Source organism: Gigantopelta aegis, chromosome 2, assembly GCF_016097555.1.
Source record: "Gigantopelta aegis isolate Gae_Host chromosome 2, Gae_host_genome, whole genome shotgun sequence".
NCBI lineage: Eukaryota > Metazoa > Mollusca > Gastropoda > Neomphalida > Peltospiridae > Gigantopelta > Gigantopelta aegis.
This window is the reverse complement of record NC_054700.1, coordinates 36853405-36878966: the sequence shown is the minus strand read 5'-3', so window position 1 is coordinate 36878966 and position 25562 is coordinate 36853405. Positions and strand designations below refer to the sequence as shown.

The following is a 25562-nucleotide window of genomic DNA, read 5'->3' as shown; positions in this document are numbered from 1 at the left end:
GTTTTATTAATTAAACATAATAATATACTTGTTGATATTAAGCAATAATGTGCATTACATATCGCTGGATATGCATACCAGTCCAAAAGCCTTGCTAAGCCTTCCTTTAAGGGCATGCAGTTTTATATATTCACTAGATCGGGGCGGGATTTGACTCAGTCGAATCTTTTCCGTGACACATTCTCTGATTGTTTTTGTTTTCGTCCAAACCAGTGCTTACCTACAAGTGTGTGCAATCCTGTCGGTGGAAAAGTGCATTGATATATAAAAGATCTCTCTCTCTCTCTCTCTCTCTCTCTCTCTCTCTCTCTCTCTCTCTCTCTCTCTCTCTCTCTCTCTCTCTCTGTGTGTGTGTGTGAGGTTGTGTGTGTTCAGATTCAGTCTAACACGTGTAATAGTATAAGAACTCGATATATCCTAGCCACAGAGCCAATGATTCAAACACTACGCTACTAAGGCCACTAGAACCAAATGAGTTATTACATGGTAACAAAATGAATTTTAATCGAATAAAAATATTCGAAGGCCTTAAAATATTTTTTATTTTATTTACACGACTTTGCTGGTATTATTTCCTTCCTTCCCAGTAGTGTACCAATCATCATGTGTTATTTTATTTTTAAAAATAAATATGTTGTACCTCCCCTTTCCCAGGATTCCCCCGCAATTTGACCTTTGACCTTTGTTAATGCTCTGTGTCCATACAGATACAACTTTCTGCCCACCTCCCTTTCTCTGACTCTTTCTTAAAATAAAAAAAATAAAAGCAGGAAGGAAAAAAGTGGACGAGAAAGTATGACTAAATTAGATGTCCCCAGAAGTAACAATGACGCAAACGATAAAACACTCGCCTACAATCATTACTACCTAGTTACAATTTTTATTTTTGACTTGTCTCTTAACTTTAATACATAGAAAAAAAAAAAAAAAAAAAAAAAACAAAAAAAGAAGAAAAAAAGAAGAAAAGAAAACCAAACAAAAAAACCCACAATAACAAACAATATAGACTTGCGTGTCATGGAAAAAAACTGACACTTCATTTTAGCAATACGTGTGGTTTATTAGTTCTCAGCTGGCGTTGTCGCCAATCGCTGATATTTTATTTTACTATTATTATTCGTTCTTTTTTTTTTACACAAGGGACAGCGAAATGGCAAAAATGATGAAAGAAAAATCAATCTGCTCAACTAAGAAGCGCGTCGCTGTATGAATATTAATAATCAGAAATCCAGGGTCTCGGCTGAAGCTGACAGAGCACCCCGCCCCCTCGTCAGACGAGAAGTTTTAAATGACGGCCGTATGTCGTCTGCTCATTACCTGATTAGCATCGCCATGAAACTGAGCGCGGGAAAAATGTTCGTGCTACCGGTTCTAGTGTTATTCATCGTCTCGGAAGCGCGGGTAATAAAAAGTCCGTACTGGGAACTGCCAGACAGTGAGTTCGTCCCTCCGTCACAGACTAAAACATTAAGGGAAAATTGGTTAGGTAAGTACTGTTTGAAAATGTTTTTAAAATTAAAATATTAATTGATTAATTATTATTAATTAATTAATTAATTAATCAATCTTAGATGTTTAAAATGTTAAATTTTAAAACATCCTCATCGCCTACTGAATCAGGAATGTCAAACGTTCAAGATAATTGTGACATGTCGGCACCAGTAAAAGATTGTTTAGTTTAACGATACCACTAGAGCACACTGATTAATTAATCATCGGCTATTAAATATCAATCATTTAATAATTCCGACATATTGTCTTAGATGAAAGCCGCTACAATTTCCCACCACCAGCACAGAACAGCGCATACAACGGCTTTTGATATACCAGTTGTGGGACATTGAAATCGGGGGTAGGGGTCCACCGATGGGTTTAGATCATACGACAGGCATCGAAATAAGCAATGCATCTGATAACCCATGTACAGGTCCCATAAAATACAGACGCGAAGCAATCTTAGCGCTAAGATCACCGTAAGTGCACAAAGTAGCACTTAAAGTGATCTTGGACTCGTAGCCCAGTGGTAAAGCGCTTGCTTGATGCGCGGTCGGTTTGGGATCGATCCCCGTCAGTGGGCCCATTGGGCTATTTCTCGCTCCAGCCAGTGCACCACGACTGGTACACCAAAGGCCGTGGTATGTGCTATCCTGAACATGGATGCCAAATCGTGCCATTGATTTGCAAAATTACTTAATTTGGTTTTTTTAATTAAATGAGTGTTCTTCCTTAAACGAGGACTCGAGTCCTGTGAACGGACTCGAGTTTCGCTGGACTCTGCCCATGCCCGAGTACTCGAGTACTCGTGGTGACCATAGTCCGGATCCAGAGGTTTGTGAAAGGGGGTGGAGGGTGGGGGTCGCCGAGCATGGTAAGAGATGTTTTAACATTATTTAATTATTTATTGACGTCAGCGCCTGACTTGTGCCAAAGGACTGGAACATCAATGGCTATGGTGTGTACTGCCTTGTCTATAAAGGATCACTCGCTTCTCTTTTCGTAGGAGTATTCTAGTGGGTGTTCTGTGTCATTCACTAGTACAGATCAAAATTAATGTTGAAACAATCACGTTAGAAACCAAACAGCTGTAGTTTAAAATGTGCTGACGTGTAATGAATACACAGTTTCTTGTTTAGAATTTTATTTTTTTTGTTTTTAATTATTTTATTTTTTTATCCCACTGCCCCCTTTCCTTTCTCTCCTTTGAATTCCATCTCATTTCTTCCCGATCTGGCAACTCTTCCTTACTTCTGGCATTGTTTATTAGCGGCAGAGGACGAGGATGCCAGGTGGGTGCAGAGCCGGAGGAAACTGATAGAAAGGGTCGAAATTGAGATTGAAATCGTGGAAGAAATTGGATTTTTTTTTTTTTTTTTTTTATAGTATTAAGAATAATAGGCAGAGGGTGATAGATGAGAAAGATGAATAAATGTGTGAACCACCTTTGACGGGATTTGAACCACTGTCATCAGCTTGATTGCCCAGCAGCTTATCCACTAGACCACGGAGCTCACTCTTGTTTAGAATATTAATTTATGTACTCCCCGTGTGTTTCTGATCGTTGGGATCTAAGGTATATGTTACATATAAAAGATCATTCGCTGCTTCGTCGATACCAGTAGTCTGTTGTATGGGAGTGCTCTCTCTCTCTCTCTCTCTCTCTCTCTCTCTCTCTCTCTCTCTCTCTCTCTCTCTCTCTCTCTCTCTCTCTCCTTTTTACACTCCCTCCCTCCCCTCTCTCTCTCTCTCTCTCTCTCTCTCTCTCTCTCTCTCTCTCTCTCTCTCTCTCTCTCTCACCTTTTTACACCCCCTCCATCCCCCCTCTCTCTCTCTCTCTCTCTCTCTCTCTCTCTCTCTCTCTCTCTCTCTCTCTCTCTCTCTCTCTCTCTCTGTCATGTCTATATTACTCTGTCTCCTTATCTCTCACTATTTTTTGTTCTCTCACCTTTTACCCCCCCCCCCCCCCCCCCCCCTCCCTCCCTCCCTCTCTCCTTCGTTTCCGACGCCTGCACCTCATTACGTGCGAATTCTTTTCTAACGTAGTTTACCAACATACTATCAATATTTCCATAGGGTTTTAAAAACCAGGTTATCTCCAATAAATATTCAATACAAATCAATCATTCGGGTCTGCTGATCAAAAGACTGCGTGGAACAGGACATATGGACATCACGAGTGGTTGGTAACCATAGAAACCCAATCGAGTAGTGTTTAGTCATAAACATAAAATACAGTAGGGTAAATTGATATTGAGTAGTACTTCAGGTTTAAAAAAAACAAAAAACCCCACTAAACCAGGGATTAAAGATTAATCTTTGCATAATTAACTGAAAAATATCAAAGTTTAATGTGTTGTCACTCGACGTAAATGGTGGTTTCCTGAAGAATTCATGGCATGGCCCCCACCCATAAAGGCCAAAAAAGCCCCCCCCCCCCCCCCAAAAAAAAAAGAAGAAAAAAAAGAAGAAAAAAACAGAAAAGAAGAAGTCAAAAACAAAGAAAAAACAAGAAAAAACCCCGCAACAAAAAACAACTCCCAAACCCCCCGAAAAAAACAACAACAAAAATAACCCCAAAACAGTTAATATTTAAAAAAAATCAAAATGTCTCGTCAATGACCTGTTGGTAATCCTTAATGGATTTTGAAATAAAATATAGTTATAAATAATAGTAAATGAAATTATAAGAATATAATGTTTTTGTGTGGACATAACGAGCCGAATTTACGAAGCTTGTTTATCTTAAATGCGGGTGTTTAAGCATTGTCAGTGTATGTAGTTACACGCGTGTAAATCTAAAACAGGTTTGTAAGCATTGTCAATGTATGTAGTTACACGCGTATAAGTATAAAACAGGTGTTTAAGCATTGTCAATGTATGTAGTTACACGCCTGTAAGTCTAAAACAGGTGTTTAAGCATTGTAAATGTATGTAGTTACACGCCTGTAAGTCTAAAACAGGTGTTTAAGCATTGTCAATGTATGTAGTTACACGCCTGTAAGTCTAAAACAGGTGTTTAAGCATTATCAATGTATGTAGTTGCACGCCTGTAAGTCTAAAACAGGTGTTTAAGCATTGTAAATGTATGTAGTTACACGCCTGTAAGTCTAAAACAGGTGTTTAAGCATTGTCAGTGTATGTAGTTACACGTGTGTAAGACATAAACAGATGTTTAAGCATTGTCAATGTATGTAGTTACACGCCTGTAAGTCTAAAACAGGTGTTTAAGCATTGTAAATGTATGTAGTTACACGCGTGTATGTCTAAAACAGGTGTTTAAGCATTGTCAATATATGTAGTTACACGCGTGTAAGTCTAAAACAGGTGTTTAAGCATTGTCAATGTATGTAGTTACACGCGTGTAAGTCTAAAACAGGTGTTTAAGCATTGTTAATGTATGTAGTTACACGTGTGTAAATCAAAAACAGGCGTTGTAAATTCAGCACATAATTACTTAATATATATAATCTTTATCCTTCAGAGAAAAAATAAATAATATTTGTGGCCATTATGCTCATATTTGATTTAAAGGCATATTGTCACAGACCACTGACCTATTTAATGGTCTAACAAAGTACTGCTTGAGCAAAAATAATTTGATTTGTCCCTAAATGTACTTTATTCAACCATCTTCATAACCACCATACTCCACTTATTAATGATATTTTGTAAAAATAATTGAATTATGGCAATGGTCCATAATTGAAAAACTAAAATTGCCGAGAGGGTTCACATGGATTTCACTCCATCATGGTTCAGTTAAGGTGATGCAATAGCTAGATATCGTTTCCAACAATTAATGTAATTTCTATTTATTATCCATTTTTAGAGAAATAAGGTCCTTAAATCTGTGACAGTATGCCTTTAATGTCAACTGTGGTTTGTAATCTGCGTTACATTAAACCACGTTGTATTAATTTCATTTCAACCTATTTTCATGCTTATATCCAATTAAGTTTCAAGCACGCGATCCTGGGCACACACCTCAGCTATCTGGGCTGTGTGTCCATGGCAGTGGGTTAGTTGTCAGTGGTTAATGAGAGAAAAGAGGGTGTAGTGGTCTTACCCAATGACCAGCGGTTGCAAAACGAAGTACTAGTAGGCGTTGGAACTGGAGTTGGAGGTTTACCGAGAGCTACAGACACTCAGTAATGGGGGCACGCTGTGTAGTCCACTTGTAATGCATATAGTTGGTGAAATTGTTGGCCCAAGAATAGAACAAGTATAACTCAGTGGTTTTCTGTTTTAAAAAAAGAAGCTATTTTCCGTTTCATGTTTTTGTAAATTCCGTTTCATTTCCATTTCAGACTACAATATGTAATTAACAATTGAACTAACACAAGTTGTGACAAATTAAAGTCCGAACCAAATTGTTAACAACTACAATAAAGTACTCTCCTACCTTTAATTACCGATACATTTCCCCCAAAGTTTGTTTAGACACAAGTTGTGAAAAAACCATTACAGTGATACAGATTCCACATACGAGACTGTTATGATATTGCCAGTGTCGACTTCGCTGAGATAGCATAGGGCAAAATACATGCAGTTTTCTGCCGTCTGCCATTTTGTTTTTTTATGGAATACTCTTCAAGAGGGGTGAAAGCCTCCAAAGTGTGTGACATAATTAATGTAAAATCAATGATCTCTAGTGGTATCATTAAAAATAATAATAATAAATAATAAAATTAATATGACGTCGCTAGTTGTCATTAAATCAAAGTAAGCCTACATATTAGTAGCGAAAAATCACATCATAACTACATAATGCATGATTGTCCAACAATTAAGTGCACTGCTTTATTCAACGGGGCTTAGGGTTCACAAAACGTAAACATTTATTTTTTCATCTCTTTGACAGTCTAACGTTGTCTGCAAATTGAAGTATGCGCATGACACAGCGGAAATAAAGTAACATTGCAACGTTCAGCCAGCCGTTTTTTTGCTAAACGTTTGCAAACACATTTTGACTGGTGGTTCTTGAAATGGTCATTCGGTTTAATGTGTAGCGTAAAAATCTGTCTTCCAAGACAAGCGTTAGCGACAAACCGCTGGCTAAACGTTCTCGTGGAAACAAACCCTATCCCATCTGCGCAGGCGCAACAGACTTTCGCTAACGTTCGCGAAGTATTTGATTGGTTCCCAATGCCACCATTTGGTTTACCGTGAAGCGCATAATCCAGTCTAGCGTTTGCCAATAGTACTGCGCACGGGTCAATTGTCAGTTTACAGTGTGGCAATAATGAAATAGTATTAATTTTTTTAACTTCGCGGAAAATTGTAATTCCGTTTCCAAATGTAAGTAGGGCCTACCGTTTCACAATGGGAACTACGTCCGTTTTCAGCGATCGCGGAAAATCACTGGGTCTACAGTGTGATCATAAATCAAAACAAAATATATTTTAAAAACAAAGGCAATGAGCATTAATGGACGCTGTATTCGTGGGAAACTCAAAGTTTTCCCGAAGAAATTAACCCATAGAAGCTAAGCTATATATTCAGACAAGAACCAAGAAAATATGAACTGGAGTCTGAGCAATTGTGGCGAAAATAGACGTCGGAAATGAGGGTAGTAAACGTCGCATGCGACGCGCGACGCCTTGTTTTGCAACCACTGAATGAGCCTGTTAAAACTCGCTCCGGGTGGGAGCCGGTATCGGGCTGCGAACCCTATAACTACCAGCCTTATGTCCGATGGCTTAACCACGACACCACCGAGGCCGGTACCACGCTGTAAGTGAATTTACGAGGGCGGGGAGCTTAGTGACGTGTTTAGCTGACCATACATAGACATGGTGATAAGACGTGTTACATCATACACACATGTAACATACAGACATTATGGTAAGACGTGTTACATCATACACACATGTAACATACAGACATTATGTATTACGTAAAATATTCAAGTGCCTCCTTTCCTCCCAATTCTCTTTTATTTATTTATTTATTTATTTATTATTATTGAATCGAGTCTTTCTAAACTTGGCATGTGTCCGAGTACCCGAGTACTCGTGGAGACCCCCCAAAAAAGAAAGAAATGTTTTATTTAACGACGCCACTCAACATATTTTATTTACGGTTATATGGCGTCAGACATATGGTTAAGGACCACACAGATTTTGAGAGGAAACCCGCTGTCGCCACTACATGGGCTACTCTTCCGATTAGCAGCAAGGGATCTTTTATTTGTACTTCCCACAGGCAGGATAGCACAAACCATGGCCTTTGTTGAACCAGTGATGGATCATTGGTCGGTGCAAGTGGTTTACACCTACCCATTGAGCCTTGTGGAGCACTCACTCGGGGTTTGGAGTCTGTATCTGGATTAAAAATCCCATGCCTCGACTGGGATCCGAAACCAGTACCTACCACCCTGTAGACCGATGGCCTACCACGACGCCACCGAGGCCGGTCCGTGGATACCCTAAAGACCGGCTTCTAATGTTTCAGTGAAAAGTTTCTAAGATAGCCATGCTGTAAGGTCGTCTTCTAATGCAGACATCCAAACTGTTTTGTACCTGTTGAAACCTCTTACCTCACTAATAAGGAAAGGAAGGAGATGGTTTATTTAACGAGGCACTCAACACATTTTATTTACGGTTATATGGCGTCGGATACCTCACTGAAAAATGAAACAATTTTTTTCCTTTCTTGTTCTTCTGAAGTGTTACATTTATAACGTGTTCATTAACCCCACAAATCTACAATAGCATAAACAGGCCTTTATGTTAAAAAAGTTTGTTTGTTCTGTTTAACGATACCACTTGAGCACATTGATTTATTAATAATCGGCTACTAGATTTTAAACATTTGGTAATTCTGACATATAGTCTTAGAGAGGAAACCCGCTACATTTGTTTCAATTAGTACCAAGGGATCTACTATCCCACAGACAGGATAGCACGTACGAATGTATTATTTATTCCAACGGCCAAACACAATTTGAAAGAATTCGGCAAAAGATCATTTCGTTTAATGCCTTATATATAAAATATGTTAGTGTTTTGAAAAGGAGGAAAAACAGAATGTGTTTATTTTTCTGGCGGGGGGGGGGGGGGGGGGGGGGTGCGCAAACTGGTTTGAATTCTTAGGACACTCTTTTTAAAACGAGCATTCTGAGAGTACTGCTAAAGCAATACATGTAAATATTTTGTATCTCCTAAGTGCAAGGGCCTTAACTCTGTAAAAAATGGGTAAATCACTATGAAAAATAAACTTGATCCTAACAGTACATGATACAGCTATGTACAAAATTATATCTCAGTATCTTCAGGCATTGCACAAAAAAGTCTGGAAAACATATTTTATAATGTACATTTTTGTATTTTGTATTTTTGTGAAAAATGAGTAAATTGCCATGAAAATCTGTAACAGTACATAATAAAGCTATACACAACATTTCAGCTCAATATATCAAGGTATTGTGAAAAACTATACATGGGACAGACGGACGAACAGTCACAGACAGACAGACAGAAAAACGGAGATGAAACCTAATCTCCTCCGGTTGAACAAGCAGGGGACTAATAACAACCAGTTTTTTTTTGATATACCAGTCGTGGTGCACTGGCTGGAACGAGAAATAGTCCAACGGGAATCGATCCCAGACCGACCGCACAGCGAGCGAGCGCTTTACCACTGGGCTACGTCCTGCCCACTAGCTGAACGAGAAACAGACCACAAAATGGCGACAAGACTGATGTTACATCATCGTAGCTAATAATATCGACACTCGAGTTTATTAAAAATGCATCTGATTTTGTGATTTTAATTAAGTAAACGGTGCTGTAATATTAGTGGTGTAACAATACATCAAACTATCGATATGTTGCTATAGTCAGTGCCTCGATAGCAATGTATCGATAGTTGAATTAACTATTGCAATTGTTTGCTCAACTATCGATAGTTTCGATAGTATGCACAGCAAAATGTGGTTACTACCTAGACATATGATTACAAATAACCAAATACAAACAAAGACAGACATTCAAACACAAACATACATATTTACGCACGCACACTCACACATACACACACATACATACATAATGATACGTACGTACGTACGTACGTACGTACGTACATACATACATATATATATACATAATACATACATACATACATACATAATACATCATACATACATACATACATTGTGAAAGAGGTAAATAATTTTGCTAAGTATCTATTCATATTACTGTTATCTTGCAATTTAAGAATTCACAATACCATTGCAATACTATCACAACAGTATTTTAACTATCGCAATACTATTGCAATAGTTTAATTGACCGCAATAGTCACCTCTATGCTGTATGATTCATGGGGCGAGACTCTCACTTTAATGCTAGCATGTATTACCATCAGTATTTGTCGCTCCAGTCAGTGCACACGACTGGTATATCAAAGGCCGTGGTATGTACTACCCTGTCTGTGGTATAGTGCATATAAAAGATCCTTTGTTGCTAATCGAAAAGAGTAGCCCATGAATTGGCAACAGCGGGTTTTCTCTTTCAATATCTGTGTGGTCCTTAATCATATGTCCGACGCCATATAACCGTAAATAAAATGTGTTGAGTGCGTTGTTAAGTAAAACATTTCCTTCCTTATTACCATCATCTATTAGATTATTTTTAGATGCCTAACATATCATAATTGCGACAGTTTATCTCCAGACAGACAGAAAAACAATATTGATGATACCATTTTTTCACCCAATTACCTCAAAAGGTATTAAGTGTAAATAATCCTGTTAGACGCCAAAAGTAAATAGGCAGAGATGTAAAGAAGAGGCTGGATTTGAATCTGATTATCTATAAACCTACATCGAATACAGATTATTGTGATAATTCTATTAGACTATATTTATATGCAATATCTTTTTTTTACACCTGTATTACCCATGGCGTCTTTTGTTAAATCTGAGGAGATTATTATCTTCATAAATCTGAACGACAAAACCGTAATACATGGTCAAGGCCGTATCTGCACAATGTGTCGAATTTGGATGTCTGACAAAATAGTGGTTGCTATCTGGTGCCTCGTCTATAGGACAGCCACTGCGCCGCATATTGATGTACTTGTTTATGGGACAGCCACTGCGCCGCATATTGATGTACTCGTCTATGGGACAGCCACTGCGCCGCATACTGATGTACTCGTCTATGGGACAGCCACTGCGTCGCATACTGATGTACTCGTCTATGGGACAGCCACTGCGCCGCATACTGATGTACTTGTCTATAGGACAGTCACAGCGCCGCATACTGATGTACTTACCTTCGTTTGACACCTAATAGCCGATCTCTATTTTTGTACTGGGATGTCGTTAAACATTCATTCATTCACGTCACTCCCAATGAGATCTTTTACGGGAGATTTCATCCCTCTTACATCGCCTCAAAGAGGACTGCCACCTCAAGACTAGTTTCACTAAATCAAAACTAGTATCGGACAGAACTCGTTAGAATAAGCACAGCTGTGATGACATGCATTCATGAATCACTGTCACGACAGTGGTGATATCAGGTGTTCGCGAAAGTAAAAGCATATCCTGCCCCACCGGTGACACCCGTCAAGAGTACTGCCACCACCACTGTTAAGTCCGTCAATTCATCTAAAACGAAGAAAAAATAAACTCAGTTGGTAGTGCACTCGCCTGAGGTGTTTGATTCAAAGGATCGAATCCCTTCGGTGGACCCATTGTCTGACTCAGTTTTTCCCCGTCCCAACCAGTGCCCAAAGACCTTTATATCAGAGGTCATGGTATGTACTATCCTGTCTCTGGGAAAGTGCATAGACAAGATCCCTTGCTGCCAATGGGGAAATGTAGCGGCTTTCCTATAAGTCAATATGCCATAATTACAAAATCTTTGGCATTCATTGTCCAATCATGAATAAATCTGGTGGTGTCGTTAAACAAAACAAAGTTTAGATGCAAAGTCGTACAGGAGTTAAATAGTTCTTACATGCAGTTGGTTTGTATTTTATGCTGTCTAAATCAGGAACCAATTGTTCTTTTTTTTCTATACCGACAAGATTAACTTCGATGCTGAAATTACTGCAAATTACCATTCGTCTTGTCACTTCAGAAAACATCTAACAAAACAGAGTGCAAACATTAAGTTAACTGTCATTTCTGAACAAAACAGTATGCAAACATTAAATTAGCTGTCATTTATACCACTTAGTTTCTGAACAAAACTGTGTGCAAACATTAAGTTAGCTGTCATTTATACCACTTATTTTCTGAATACAAATGTCTATTTGTCTGCGCCGATTTCCTTAATTATGTTTATCGGAGGAAAGAAAAGGAAACCAGATAACATTAATCTGTGGGGAATTCTTCCATCAAAGGACATAGCTAAAACCATTGTGGAAGTCGTTATCAGTACATCGCGGTAACAATGACCACAACGGATCCAATTCGTCACGGGAACACGCAAATAATGAATATAGCACAAAATAAATACAGAGAACTATCAATAGCAGAACGATCTATTAACTGATATATCGGGACACGGGTGTCAGCTAATTGAATACAAATGAGAAGAACTGATTCTCTTGGAAAACCAAGTCGTAGTTTTTTGACGTGCTGGTGGTTGATCATTTTTAGGCAAGTTTCAGATATGGTGTTGGGAATCGGTTAAAATTTCATCACCGATCATCTGTTAGAATCGGTTTACTTTCGATTTCATAATCTGTTAGAATTATATAATCTCAAGAATGATTTGAATTATAAGGACCATGCACCTATTGTCGTGACACTTCATGTTTTGCATTTACCATAGTTTGACACCCAATAGCCGATGTATTTTTCGTGCTGAGGTGTCGTTAAACATTCATTCATTCATTCATTCATTTATTCTATTGTCGTGTTCACCGAGATAGACCCTAAACATTTATAATTTTGCCTTGAAAAACTATTTAATATACATTTTCTTTAAGTACACATGAAAATTAACACCAACTCCAAAACATTTACTTAAATTCTGTCATGAAAAGTGGAGGCTAAGTTATAGTTAACATTTTCACGCACAATCGATTATGGATTTTTATAATCGACCATCACACCGGTACAGCTAAACCGACCAATGTTCGAGTATAATCGATCACTGGAACATGACCAGTTTCCGATAATGCTGGACTGGTACTATGTTATCAATTTTAAAATATGAATCTGAGACATTTATTCACCTGGTTTTAGGGTCTCCACGAGTACTCGAGTACTCGGGCACGGGTCATGTCTAGGAAGATTCGAGTCTGTTCACAGGACTCGAGAACCCGTGCAAGGAAGAGTACTCATTTAATTATATTGGTTTACGTCATTTTGCCATATACATTAGAGGGCTTTGAGACATCGAGGGAAAACAAAAGTCGAATGTGTGGAATGCAATACAATGACAAGATTTGCCATCCATGTTCAGCGCTGGAAATAAGATGCATAATGCTATTTTACTTTATTCCTTAGTCTTATAATCATCTAGTGTCGGGTACTCAGATCCGGGTCGAGTTTGACCTTTGAGTAATTTTAAGTGGCACCAACGGTCTCAAAACTTTGTTTTGTTTAACAAGACCACTAGAGCACATTGATTAATTAATCATCGGCTATTGGATATGTAACATTTGTCATTTTTATAATTTTGACGCGTAGTCCTCAGAGGAAACCCGCAACATTTGTCCATTAACAGAAATGAATCTTTTATAGGTACGTTCCGACAGACAGGACAGCGCATACCATAGTTCAACGACCCAAGTATTCCTGCCATGGCTAGCATCGAACCTCCATGGCGGACCCATTGAGTTTTCCCCGTTCCATCCAGTGCCCCACAGTTCGCTAGTGTAACGAAGGCTGTGGTGTGTTGTCCGGTCTAGCATATAAACGATTCTTTGCAGCTAATTTAATGGAGAAATGTAGAGGGTTTTCTCTGTAGACTACGTGTCAGAATTACCAAATGTTTGACATCCAATAACCGGTGATTAATTAATTAATCATTGTGCTCTTGGGGTGTTGTTAAACAAAACAAACATTTTCAATTAAATGAACAAATGGAAACCTCGAAACCTCAGAAGAATGGCTTATTTTAAAAATAACATCATAAATGATGACCAGTACCAAGGGGCCGCGCGCAACAAAATTATACGAGGACAAAGAAATGGGAAATGTAATGCAATAGTCTGCATTTGTGTATATTTTATTACACAGTACTGGGAAGAAGAAATATTCTAAGAGATGAAACGACTAATCTGAGTAATATGAGTGATGGTTTGCGCCGTCGTGGGAAGGTAGTAATAACACAAAAGATCTTCTTTTCACCACAGTTCAAGCCGTACTCCCAGTTGTCTACGGTAATCACTAATTTTGAAAACGCCTTTTTCTATCTTGTCATTAAACTGCCGTCTGCTGATGCTAGTTAGTAATAGATTCATATGACTGTCAGCAGACGATCCGTTTTCGATATTATATATATGAAAATTGGCCGTCTGCTGGCTGTGCACGAGCAGATTCCCGCCACAGAACACCAGGAGCGGAAGTGCATTAACAAGACAGGTCATCCGTCAGCTGTAAAACAGTCAGGAGCAACACGCTGACAATTATCCAATCATCAATCTTCTTTTTTTTCTTCTTTTTTTTTATCTTCGAAGAATAATCTTTTGAGAGAAAAAAAATGGATTAATTTTCGCCAGCTCTGTTTGTGTGGAGATGTTTCGTTTTTTAATGAGCAGTGTGTTGGGATTTAGTTTCTGGTCATCTTGATAACAGTGATATCAAATAAAGACGCGGTTGTCTTAGTACAAAATCGATTGTAATCCATAAAACCCGCACATTAATCGTGATTGCATGCGTGGGTGTATGTATGTGTGCGTGATGTAATTTAGCAGTGCGCTGATGCTCCAAGGAAAAACACAAAACACTACAAAACTCGTGATGTATGTTAAGCTAATTACCGGAAAGCTCCGTGTTTATTTTATTAGACAATTTTATACTTTATCTCATTCCTGGGTAAAGATCAAACTCTAAAATTGGTGATGTATGTTTAGTTAATTATTAGAAATCGCCCCTTTATTAGACAATTTTTTAGTTCACTTAATTTCTTTACCACGATCAAACTATAAACTCGGTCACTTTTAAAATTTAATTACGTTATCCATTCTTATTTATTTGCCATCGGTTATTACATGTCCTTTGATTTCGTGCCTTCCTAGTTATAAAAACCATCGCTACGAGTAAAAGTGCATCTCGTGATTAAAAACACACAAAAAAACTGACGCACTGAATGTAAAACATCATCAGAGAACAAAGATTCTAATAATTCATATTTTTTTTTTATTTATTACTGCGATGCGCCTTTGGGTGGCGGAATTCACGGATGGTCTTTAGCAGATAATCAATTTTGTTCTTTTTGAAAGTTCCCTTTGATATGAAACGAAGGGAGTTTGAAGCTGATATGGCGCCCTTGTGTCACACCAGTGAAGCAACAAGTAAATAAAATAAAATGAAATAATAAAACAGCAAAACATTAATAAGTCGTGAAACGTGTACAGCTAGGAACATTGTTGTTTCGCAGTAGAACTGAAACCCAATTATCGTATTACAAGACAGTTTAAAGATTACAAAACTTTATTCAACTCAGATCACCAAACGGTGATGCATTGAGGTGGTTTACAAACATATTATACAGACGGCTGCAGTAAACACTTGACAATACACACACACACACACACACACACACACACACATATAATATAACAGTGTTATAAGCAGTAGTATACTTTAGATGTTAACCATTACGTACTGTCTATAATTATGCTGTATAGATATTTTTTAGAACAGAGTTAATCACATTTAGGAACATACATAATTTCTTTGTCGTAGATAGCTTTTTCGAATTAAATAATTGACATAATTTATAAGTATTGGGTCTGTCATAATATTTTTTTTTACATATATGAATCTTTCATTCGAGAAATATGTATACTGAAATAAATAATGATATTCATCACCTAAAGTGGTGTTACAGAGAGGACATTTTCGTTCTTGTCTGTCGATGTTTTGCCATCAGCCAGTTTCAATTGGTAAATAGTGATTACAAGTTCTGAATCGGCAATATATTGTTTGCAGTTTTTCAGGTAAATATAGAAGATAATTTTCGCATGCAAGGGTCGATTTGAAAATTCTGTATGTGGAATATTTCGGATATGAATTTAAATTATCATTCCAAGCTTGTTTATACTGATCTTGTAGTCTTTGACTTGAGTGAATGCTTTCTTACTTGTAATATTTTGATTTAACCAATAATTCCCCACGCCTAACATGTTTAGAGTATCTTTTATCTTACTTAACCATTTAAATCTATATCCATGATTAATAGTTTCACATATCATGATTCTGTATAATATTGCTGATATTTTAGAGGCTTTTCCAGTTATGAGCGAGGCCCAAAAAGTTAGCATCCTGGTTTAGGGGGAAAATTCCCAATTCATCATAAATCATAGGGAGTGGGGTACTCTTTCTAAGTCTCAGTATGTCTTTTAAGAAATTTAATTGAATTTGTTCGATATTTTGGCTATTACCAAATCCCTAGATTTCTGAGAACTGGGACAATAGTACTATCAAAAATGCGCAGCTGGCAATCTATAGGTAGTTTTTAATTTCTAATTCTAATGTTTAGTAACCCCATTGTTTTTTTAGCCTGCGCTATAAGAGGTTTTTTTTTTATTCAATAAATGATCCAGTTCTAGAAAATATAATGCCTAAATATTTGTATGTATCAACAATGTTCAATTTGATGTCTCTAATATAATATGATTTATTTCTTGGTGGTTTTGAACCAAATATAAGAATAATGAACAATCTAGCTTGCATTTTTGTCAGTTGCAATTAATATTCAAATAAATAAATAAAATAAATAAAAATAAATTAATTAATTAATTAATTAAACAGTCAATGTTTTCTTTAAAACATTTGTCAGCGCTTGCATTTTCACGATTGCTAATATATAATAATATTAGGGGAAATATTCATACAAGTGATATCTTGAAATTAATATAGCTGATTGGCAAACAAATAGAGAAGTCTGAACATTAAAACCATTATCATTTGGAAAACCGTATCTCTGCACAAGGAAGAGTCAAAACGTTTTTAAAATATGACTGCTCCTGCTTCGTCTGTATGATTGCTGGTCTGAATACTGCTCAGACACATACATAAACCAGTACAACACCGAGCTCACTGCAAATTTAAACAGTTGTGTCGGCATGCACTCGTGAAGAATCACTGTCCAAACAGTGGTGATATCAAATGTTCCCAGAAGGTTAGCATATCCTGCCCCACAGGTGGCGCCTGCCATGTTTTGAAAGACATTTTTAACACAGGTTTCTAGCATAAAACATTATATTATCAATTATTACGATACATAAAGTGCTTTAAATTCACGTGTAGCTTAATAAAATGAAACTACCAGTCAATAATTTAATTGTTTCATTTTGTGTGATTTAAGTCGAATTCCAAGTTTCAAGCCCTAAAAACGTATTTAGAATACAGACTTCGTCGTTTAAGTTGGGCAGGACGTAGCCCAGTGGTACAGCGCTCGCTCGATGCGCGGTCGGTTTGCGATCGATCCCCGTCGGTGGGCCCATTGGGCTATTTCTCGTCACAGCCAGTGCACCACGACTGGTATATCAAAGGCCGTGGTATGTGCTATCCTGTCCGTGGGATGGTGCATATAAAAGATCCCTTGCTGCTAATTGGAGAGAGTAGCCCATGAAGTGGAGACAGCGGGTTTCCTCTCTCAATATCTGTGTGGTCCTTAACCATATCTCTGACGACATATAACCGTAATTAAAATGTGTTGAGTGCGTCGGTAAATAAAACATTTCTTTCTTTCTTTCTTTTTCGTCGTTTAAGTGGAGCTGTTACTTCGCTGAAACTAGTTCTGGGAGAGTCGTTTCAGCTCCAATTAACATTAAAGAAGTTCTGCAAAAGAATAAATATATCAATGCTCAATATGGAAATATCTTAAACTGAGTTAAAAGTTTGTTTTGTTTAACAACACCACTAGAGCACATTTATTTATTAATCATCGGCTATTGGATGTAATTTTGACATATAGTTATAGAGGAAACCCGCTACATTGTTCCATTAGTAGCAAGGGATCTTTTATATGCACCGTCCCACAGACAGGATAGCACATACCACGGCCTTTGATATACCAGTCGTGGTTAACTGGTTGGAACGAGAAATAGACCAATGGCCCTACCGACAGGGATCGATCCTAAACCGACCACGCATCAAGCGAGCGCTACGTCCCGCCCCATCTTAAATGGATCCCTATAATCTAATATTAGTATCAACGAATCGCTACAATTCATTAAATAAAAACCCTGTTATCATTCACATTTTCAGTTTCCATTGACCTTGTCTTGTACAGTACTTCTGCTACCGTAAAGACGGTAATTTCCGCCCTCTTCCGCCTCCACGCAGCGCCCAAAGCGTTGATAACACAAGCATTCATGGACACACGCAAGTCATGGCATATTTTCCACTGAACGAATATCTAATATCAACAAAAAATCAGCGAGCCTGTGGCAAGTTTGAGACTCGCCTGTAATTCCCCGAGAGGGAGGAATTGTATCTGTTCTTTGTTTGTTAAGTGATTTTCCCGGCACGGCGCACGAATACCATTTGTCTTGTTCGGCTGCACGGCAAAAACGTGCCTCATTAATTCCAGGAATAACAGACGTGAAAGGTGTACAGACCGTGCTTTCTGAATAAACTCTTATTTCCAGTTACGACGCCAGGTTTTTATGAAATGATTTACGCTATTGTAGTGTTTCTATTTAGGTTTTTCAAAAACTACAATTAGGCCTAGTTGGAGTCGTTAAATAGTCTCGTTAATTGGTACACGGTTAGTGCTGTAAATGCTAAACTCTTCAACTCTTTCTCACAGACAGATCCACAAAGAACAGGGTGGTGGGGGTGCTGATAACGAGATAAAGGGTGCGCATATCAGGCTGAGAGATCAAAAACTATAAATGGAAATAATAACGACACGAGAGTAGGCCTCGATATTAAAAGTGTAAACCTTAAGCTGGTTTTCCATAGAAGATCACTTTTCACGTGTCATGATTCAAGAACGTTTCACAATTCACTTTCATGACGGTTTCCACCAAGTTCACGTAGACCGAGTTCATTTGTCACTTTCGTTTACCATAATTACATACCATAATTTTCATACCATCCTGTAATCTAATCATATCTAATTATATCATATCATTTCCAATTATATTATATTATATTATATTATATTATATTATATTGCCCGGCAACAGTCATGAAAATAAGAATATATGGAGGCGAGATCTAGCTCAATCGGTAGAGTGCCCGCTTGAGATGCTTTGATCGTAGGATCGAAACCCGTTAGTGCACTCATTCTCTGATTAGTTTTTTCCATCCGAACCTGACTGCTTTTTGGTGGGGGTGGGGGTGGTGGGAGCGGGGGGTCGGTGACATAAACAGTCTGTAGTTTAAAATGTGCTCATATGTCGCTAAACACTTGCTAGTGTTCATTTCCTTAAAATGTGTTCGTTTCGTTTTGCAGACGATGTGTCATATGATATGTTAAATACCAAATAGCTGAAGTTTACAATACGCTGAAGTGTGGTTATAGAAATATTAATTTCCTTAAAATCGTGTGTTGTTTTGTTTAGCAGATGATCTATTCTATGTTAGACACCAAAGTAGCCGAAGTTTACAATACGCTGAAGTGTTGTTATAGAAATATTAATTTCCTTAAAATTGTGTGTTGTTTTGTTTTGCAGATGATCTATTCTATGTTAGACACCAAAGTAGCCGAAGTTTACAATACGCTGAAGTGTTGTTACAGAAATATTAATTTCCTTAAAATTGTGTGTTGTTTTGTTTTGCAGATGATCTATTCTATGTTAAACAACAAAGTAGCCGAAGTTTACAATACGCTGAAGTGTTGTTATAGAAATATTAACTTCCTTAAAATCGTGTGTTGTTTTGTTTTGCAGATGATCTATTCTATGTTAGACACCAAAGTAGCCGAAGTTTACAATACACTGAAGTGTTGTTATAGAAATATTAATTTCCTTAAAATCATGTGTTGTTTTGTTTTGCAGACGACGGTGTGTCGTCACCTTTATCAAAAGACTTACTGCTGGGGATAGCACAGACACTAAAGAGATCATATCCTTCCTATCCAGGTGATTACTTCGTGTCGCTTGTCAGTGGAATGCGATAAAAATAGTGACAAAGTGAAGACTACTTTATAAAGAGAGAGACAGAGAGACTGAGACAGAGATAGAGATAGAGGATGGAGAGAGAGAGGGGAGGGGGAGGGGAGGGAGGGAGAGAGAGAGGAGGGAGGGAGACAGAGCGAGAGAGAGAGAGACAGAGCGAGCCGGATAGAGGGAGACAGATAGGGGAAAGAGAGGAAAAGAGAGAAACAGAGAGGGGAGAGAAAATCGATAGAGGGGTGAGAGACATAGAGAGACAAAGAGGGCAAGGGAGAGACAGACAAGAGCGAGACAGAGGGGGAGAGGGAGGGAGAGACTGAGACAGAGATATAGGATGGGGATGGGGGGGGGGGAGAGAAAGAGAGACAGAGCGAGCCGGATAGAGGGAGACAGATAGGGGAAAGAGAGGAAAAGAGAGAAACAGAGAGGGGAGAGAAAATCGATAGAGAGAGGGGTGAGAGACATAGAGAGACAAATAGGCCGAGAGAGAGAGAGAGAGAGAGACAGACAGACAGAGAGAGAGACACACAGAGACAGAGAGAGAGAGAGAGAGAGAGAGAGAGAGAGAGAGAGAGAGAGAGAGAGAGCGTGAGTTAAATGACAAAACAAAAAGGGCTCAAGTGGAGAGGTTTTAGTACATTTCTAGCTGGTGTATTCTTCAGTCATATAGTAAGTTAATTTCTGGATCCTTTGATCTACTAGGCCTCCTGCTGGAGAGTCCTTTTCACGAGTTCCTCCAGATGTCCTTTTTTCATTACTTAGTCCCCCCCCCCCCCCCAAATTTGTTTCCCTACTTGAGGAGAAAGGGGTTTTGTTTTTCTCTCAATAAAAGGACTACCCACAGCAATTTTAACTTGTATAATATAAAGACATTTACTGCTTCATTATATTACATTACGTTACATTATATACAAATAGGGCGAGACGTAGCCCAGTGGTAAAGCGCCTGCTTGATGCGCGGTCGGTTTGCGATCGATCCCCGTCAGTGGGCCCATTGGGCTATTTCTCGCTCCAGCCATTGCACCACGACTGGTATGTGCTATCCTGTCTATGGGATGGTGCATATAAAAGATCCCTTGCTGCTAATCGAAAAGAGTAGCCCATGAAGTGGCGACAGCGTGTTTCCTCCCTAAAAATCTGTGTGGTCCGTAACCATATGTCCGACGCCATATAACCGTAAATAAAATGTGTTGAGTGCGTTGTTAAATAAAACATTTTCGTCCTTCCTTATATACAAATAAAAATGCGCCCTGTCCTATCACAATCCTGGCTATAACACTGGTTGTATAGTTGGAAAGAAAACAATCTAATTGAAATTAGCTCCACTATTACATGTGGATCTAACAGCAGCCCGTTGGAGCTCATGTTCAGTTTACCTTTCATTCGACCAATCAAAACCTTACTTGCTAAATCATGCCAGTGATTTGAAAAGAATTTGAAAACATTCGGGATTATGCCGAGGGTATACGAAATGATTCGGGTGAATTACGAAGTATGCCGGAAACTAATTGCAATATAAAATTTGATATAAAATTCGTTTCAAGACGAAAAAAAATACCCGTGATGGTATAGCCATAAAATCTGTTTATACTAGTATACAATCCAAAGTTTATTACTGCACTTTTCCCCCTGTTTTTTTTCAATGTTGAAATAGACCAACAAGTTCGCCTATTACATAAATAGTCTCGCCCGATATTTTTAGAAGTTGTATGCTCCCGAATAACGCTATAAAAGGCGAAGTGTAATTGGTTAATATTTAAACTGTTATTTATAGATGAAATGTCACCTGGACATGGGGGTTCACGCAGTGCTGTTAGATCTACTGGCTAGACCCAGCAGAGCTAATTTTAATCAGATTGGAAAGAAAACATTTTCTTTCTGTTAGCACTCAAAGTCTATTTTTGTATTTAACCTTTTTGTTCCAGACTTGAGTAGACTGATCAGTTCTCCATTTTTGGCATTAGGTCTTAACTACTAAATTCTTATTCCAAATTCTGTTCACCTCAAACTTAACTTGTCTCTCCCGTCCCCGACTTAGTTACTGGCGATGTCAGAGATCAAACCCCTTGTGTGCGTGTCTGAAACCTTCGTGGTTAATATAAAGAGTTCTATCTCACTCACTCTGCTAGGATCTTGTATCTGATCACCCCCCCCCCCCCCCCCCCCCCCCGACGTCACAAATATGTAGCTCGCCACATGTAATTATTGTAAAGCGCCACATTATGGGAAGGGCCATGCATCTCACTGTAACGGCGACTGGCGTGAGAACTAAAATTCAGATCCCGAAACAATGCGAGTGATAGCGTGCTAAAATGCAGATTTGGAACAGCAGTGTCTTCAAACGAACGACTGTGGTACGATGTTTGAATACTGGAGCTAATTGTAATGCCCAGGCGCACGGTGGTGTATGATCCACACACGTTTGGTTCATCGACCTGCCCCGTAATTAGCTTAACCAGTCATAGAAACTATCACGTCAAGCAGATAATGAGCTCAAATCTGCAAACATTTAATCCATCTCATTTCACAACGTCACTGACTTCCAAGTCAAACGCTGTACTTGAGGTAGGTATTTCTGGAAACACGTTATTGTCCTGTTTTGTGCGCACCACACAGGGCTGAATTAAAAAAATTTTAAAAAGAAGAGCAAAAAATAGCTACACGAGAAGGAGTGAGCGTGATGTGTGAACATGTTGTTGTCGTTAGATGGAAGATGCGAAACTCTGTCTGACGTAGATGATTTTAGTTTTATCAGGATCGGATGGATCATCTGGTGGAACCTAATAGCCGTCAGTTAGTTTTCACAATGCCGCTGATGACGATATAGCTCGTTGTCGTGCTGAAAGCCGAATAAGGTTCAAACACGTTTTCATGGGCATGATTTTCAGCTTGTTGGGACTGTCAAGATCATAGGTGTCGTCACCGTGTCGGGCGATGCCACACACTGGAGGATGGGGGAGTAATGTGTTAAGTAGCATTATAAGGGGATGGGAACCAATGTATCATCTTCAGATCCCCCTCCACCCCCCCCCCCCCCCACACCCCCCCCCCCCCCCCCCCCGCTTTTGATGACTTTGATTCAATGAAGATGGCGGCTAATGGGTTTGGGTACTTCTTCCGAAGTGAAAAAAAAAAGTGTTAAAAAACATTCTCGTTTGAATGTATTTAAAATCAAAAGGAAAAAATGTAGAACGTAAAATATGATACCAATATTCGGCAGTAAATGATCAATCATAAGCAGTGGATTTTGCTTCTTCCTTACTGTAATATTTAAAGTCACTAGAGTTTCTGTTTTCGACCTCAGATTCCAAGGAGTCGTATATTTAGGTTGTGTTATTATTACGACCAGGGGCACAAGAAGTGAAAGTGACCCAAGGCTGACTTGAGCTACCAAAACTACCAGGGACTATATAGTCCGTTTATGTTTAAAGGGAACCTAGCAATAATAAAATAACTCTATAACAAAATGAATTAAAATGATAAAACTAGTTTAAAAACATATTACTATAAAGTTTTAAGATTTAATAATTTTTTTACTTAAGTTTTCTTCACTCTTGTCACCATTAGCAAATAACGACTCTTAACACGTGACTCAAATTCTTTACTTTTCACTTGTCAACTTAAATTCTTTAAACGTCTTCTTACTTATGAACTTTTTATATATTTGTTAATTCTTACTCGTAAATTTAAATTATTTGATATTATGTCGTTTTAGGAATGACAAAACGGAGCAGTTTAAGCGAGCTGATACAATGGATTATGAAAATTCGTGGTGATACCGGCGAGCCTGGACGAGCTGCCGTTATTCGGTTCGGCGCCGGGAGGCGATGACGTGTTTCGTGAAATACTGCTTTCCACTAACATTCTATTGTTTACAAACAAAATAATATAGTAGGATCTCACAATTTATGTTTCAAATGACTGTGTGGATATTAAAAACTAACTTCACATTATCAAATTGTTTTTTTTAGGGGATGTGTCTTTTTAATATAAATGTTGACATCGTTTTAAAAAGGAAAGATGTACATTCCTCCTTTTTTATGGTGTGAACACTGAAGAACGTTCGACTGACTTTGGCAGGCTACTAAGGTAACATGTTAAATATAGCACAGGAAAGCGATATGCCATGATTATAATTAATTAAGGAAAATGATACTGAGTGACTAGTTTTTTTGTTTCTAATTATATTAAGCGTAGGATGCCACTCTAGTAGGCCTAATGTGTGGATCAGATTATATTTAAACTGCAGCAGACGACCACTAAAAATACTTTTGAAATGGTTATCTACTATTTCAAAGATTAGATTACTAATATGTTAGAAGGAAAAATTACGTTAAAAACAAACAAACGAGGAAGGCAGTTCATGATAAGCATACCCCCCCCCCTCCCCCCCCCCCCTCCCCCGAAACAAAAAAAAATAATGTTTTTTAAAATCCCCAGAAGCAACCATTCGATGGTCTTGTAATGATTACGTCTCCGGCCATGGACATTGTACGATCAGGTGGCAAATATAGGACAAAGGTAGATGAGATATTGATAATACAGAAAATTTTAAACTATTCTTTAGGCCTACTCTTAGAAAAAAAATGTCACCGCGAAGAAATATATTATATGTAAGTTGAATAGATGGTGGACAGAGCCAATGCATACTTTTTATAACTTAATTTGTAATCATATTAATGCAATAAAACATTAATTTAGATAGATACAGGCTGTTACAAGAATTTGGGAGCATTTCACTTAAAAAAAACCCACCCTGTAATGCTAAAGCAACCCGAGTAAGAGACTACAGATCTGATTGGCCTAACCGATAAATTGGCCATGGTAACGCGACTAATATCGTTATTTATTCCTTATGTAGCGTGGCAGTCTTACCAGCACAGTTTTCTCCACTTGATAAGTATGGGAAGCCAGACAAATTATAATGCATATATTTATCAACAGTACGCCCTGACAATGTTGTTTTAAGGGTTAAGGCCTTAGTGGATGGTTGGCACACCTTTATAACCCCCCCCCCCCCCCCCCCCACACACACCCCGATTTAATACGTAACGTATCCTAGTTCAAGTAAAAACTTCACTTGAGTCGATACATATATGGACGTTTGCTTCACGACAAACTCCACCCATATTTGTTACTTGAAGATATTGGAAGCTTTTTCAAATTGTAAATAAAAGTTTTGATTTTTAATGGCATCGTAGTTATGTTGTTTTCACATAATCTTACTGCATGGTAATGAAATTCGCATGCGTTGGCCTACAGAAATAAAAAAATATATATTACCTGTACAGATATGCGATGTTGATGATGATGATGATGACGATAATGAAACGTATACTCACGTTTAAACCCAAATAAAGTGCGAGTCTGTCTTAAATCAGATCTTGCTTCGACTCTGTCTTGGTCCATGTTCGAAGATCTGACATAAACCAACGCCAGTTCGTGTGGAGATGATCTCCAGTCATTTTGAATATGTTGCAGTGTATCTAGAGCTGTTATACTTATGCCTTCAGCGATCTCCTTTTTATTACCTCAACACGAGAATGACGGAACTGTATATAAATATTTGGTTCTGTGGAGTTTTGTTGGTGTTTTGTTTTTCTCTTGTTTGTTTTACTGTTGTTATTTTGTGTGGTTTTCTTTTTGCTTTTTTTAAGATGGAATTCTTTCGATTAATTCATGTATAAATAGCATTTGTAATGAGTTCATCCTATCAATGTTTAACTCTAGATGGATACGGTAAAGTCGTGATTTATTCTTTATGTAGCAAAACACAATCTAATGCTAGGTTAACACTACCA

The 25562-nt window shown here is 38.1% G+C and overlaps 1 protein-coding gene across 1 annotated transcript; it reads left to right on the top strand.

Moving 5' to 3' along the window:
* The first annotated feature begins 1256 nt into the window (after positions 1-1256).
* On the top strand, positions 1257-24951 carry LOC121378029. The gene is made up of 3 exons (XM_041506129.1): positions 1257-1486; positions 19645-19728; positions 23477-24951. The coding sequence occupies exons 1-3, from the start codon at positions 1300-1302 to the stop codon at positions 23590-23592; spliced, it is 387 nt and encodes a 128-aa protein (XP_041362063.1). The 5' UTR covers positions 1257-1299; the 3' UTR covers positions 23593-24951.
* The last annotated feature ends 611 nt before the right edge of the window (positions 24952-25562 follow it).

Excerpts from the sequence above, each read along its gene's own strand:
- LOC121378029 (XM_041506129.1), top strand. The coding sequence starts at position 1,300 with ATGTCGTCTGCTCATTACCTGATTAGCATCGCCATGAAACTGAGCGCG. Across the intron at positions 1,487-19,644 it reads ATTAAGGGAAAATTGGTTAG|ACGACGGTGTGTCGTCACCT; the intron begins GTAAGTACTGTT and ends TTTGTTTTGCAG. Across the intron at positions 19,729-23,476 it reads ATCATATCCTTCCTATCCAG|GAATGACAAAACGGAGCAGT; the intron begins GTGATTACTTCG and ends ATGTCGTTTTAG.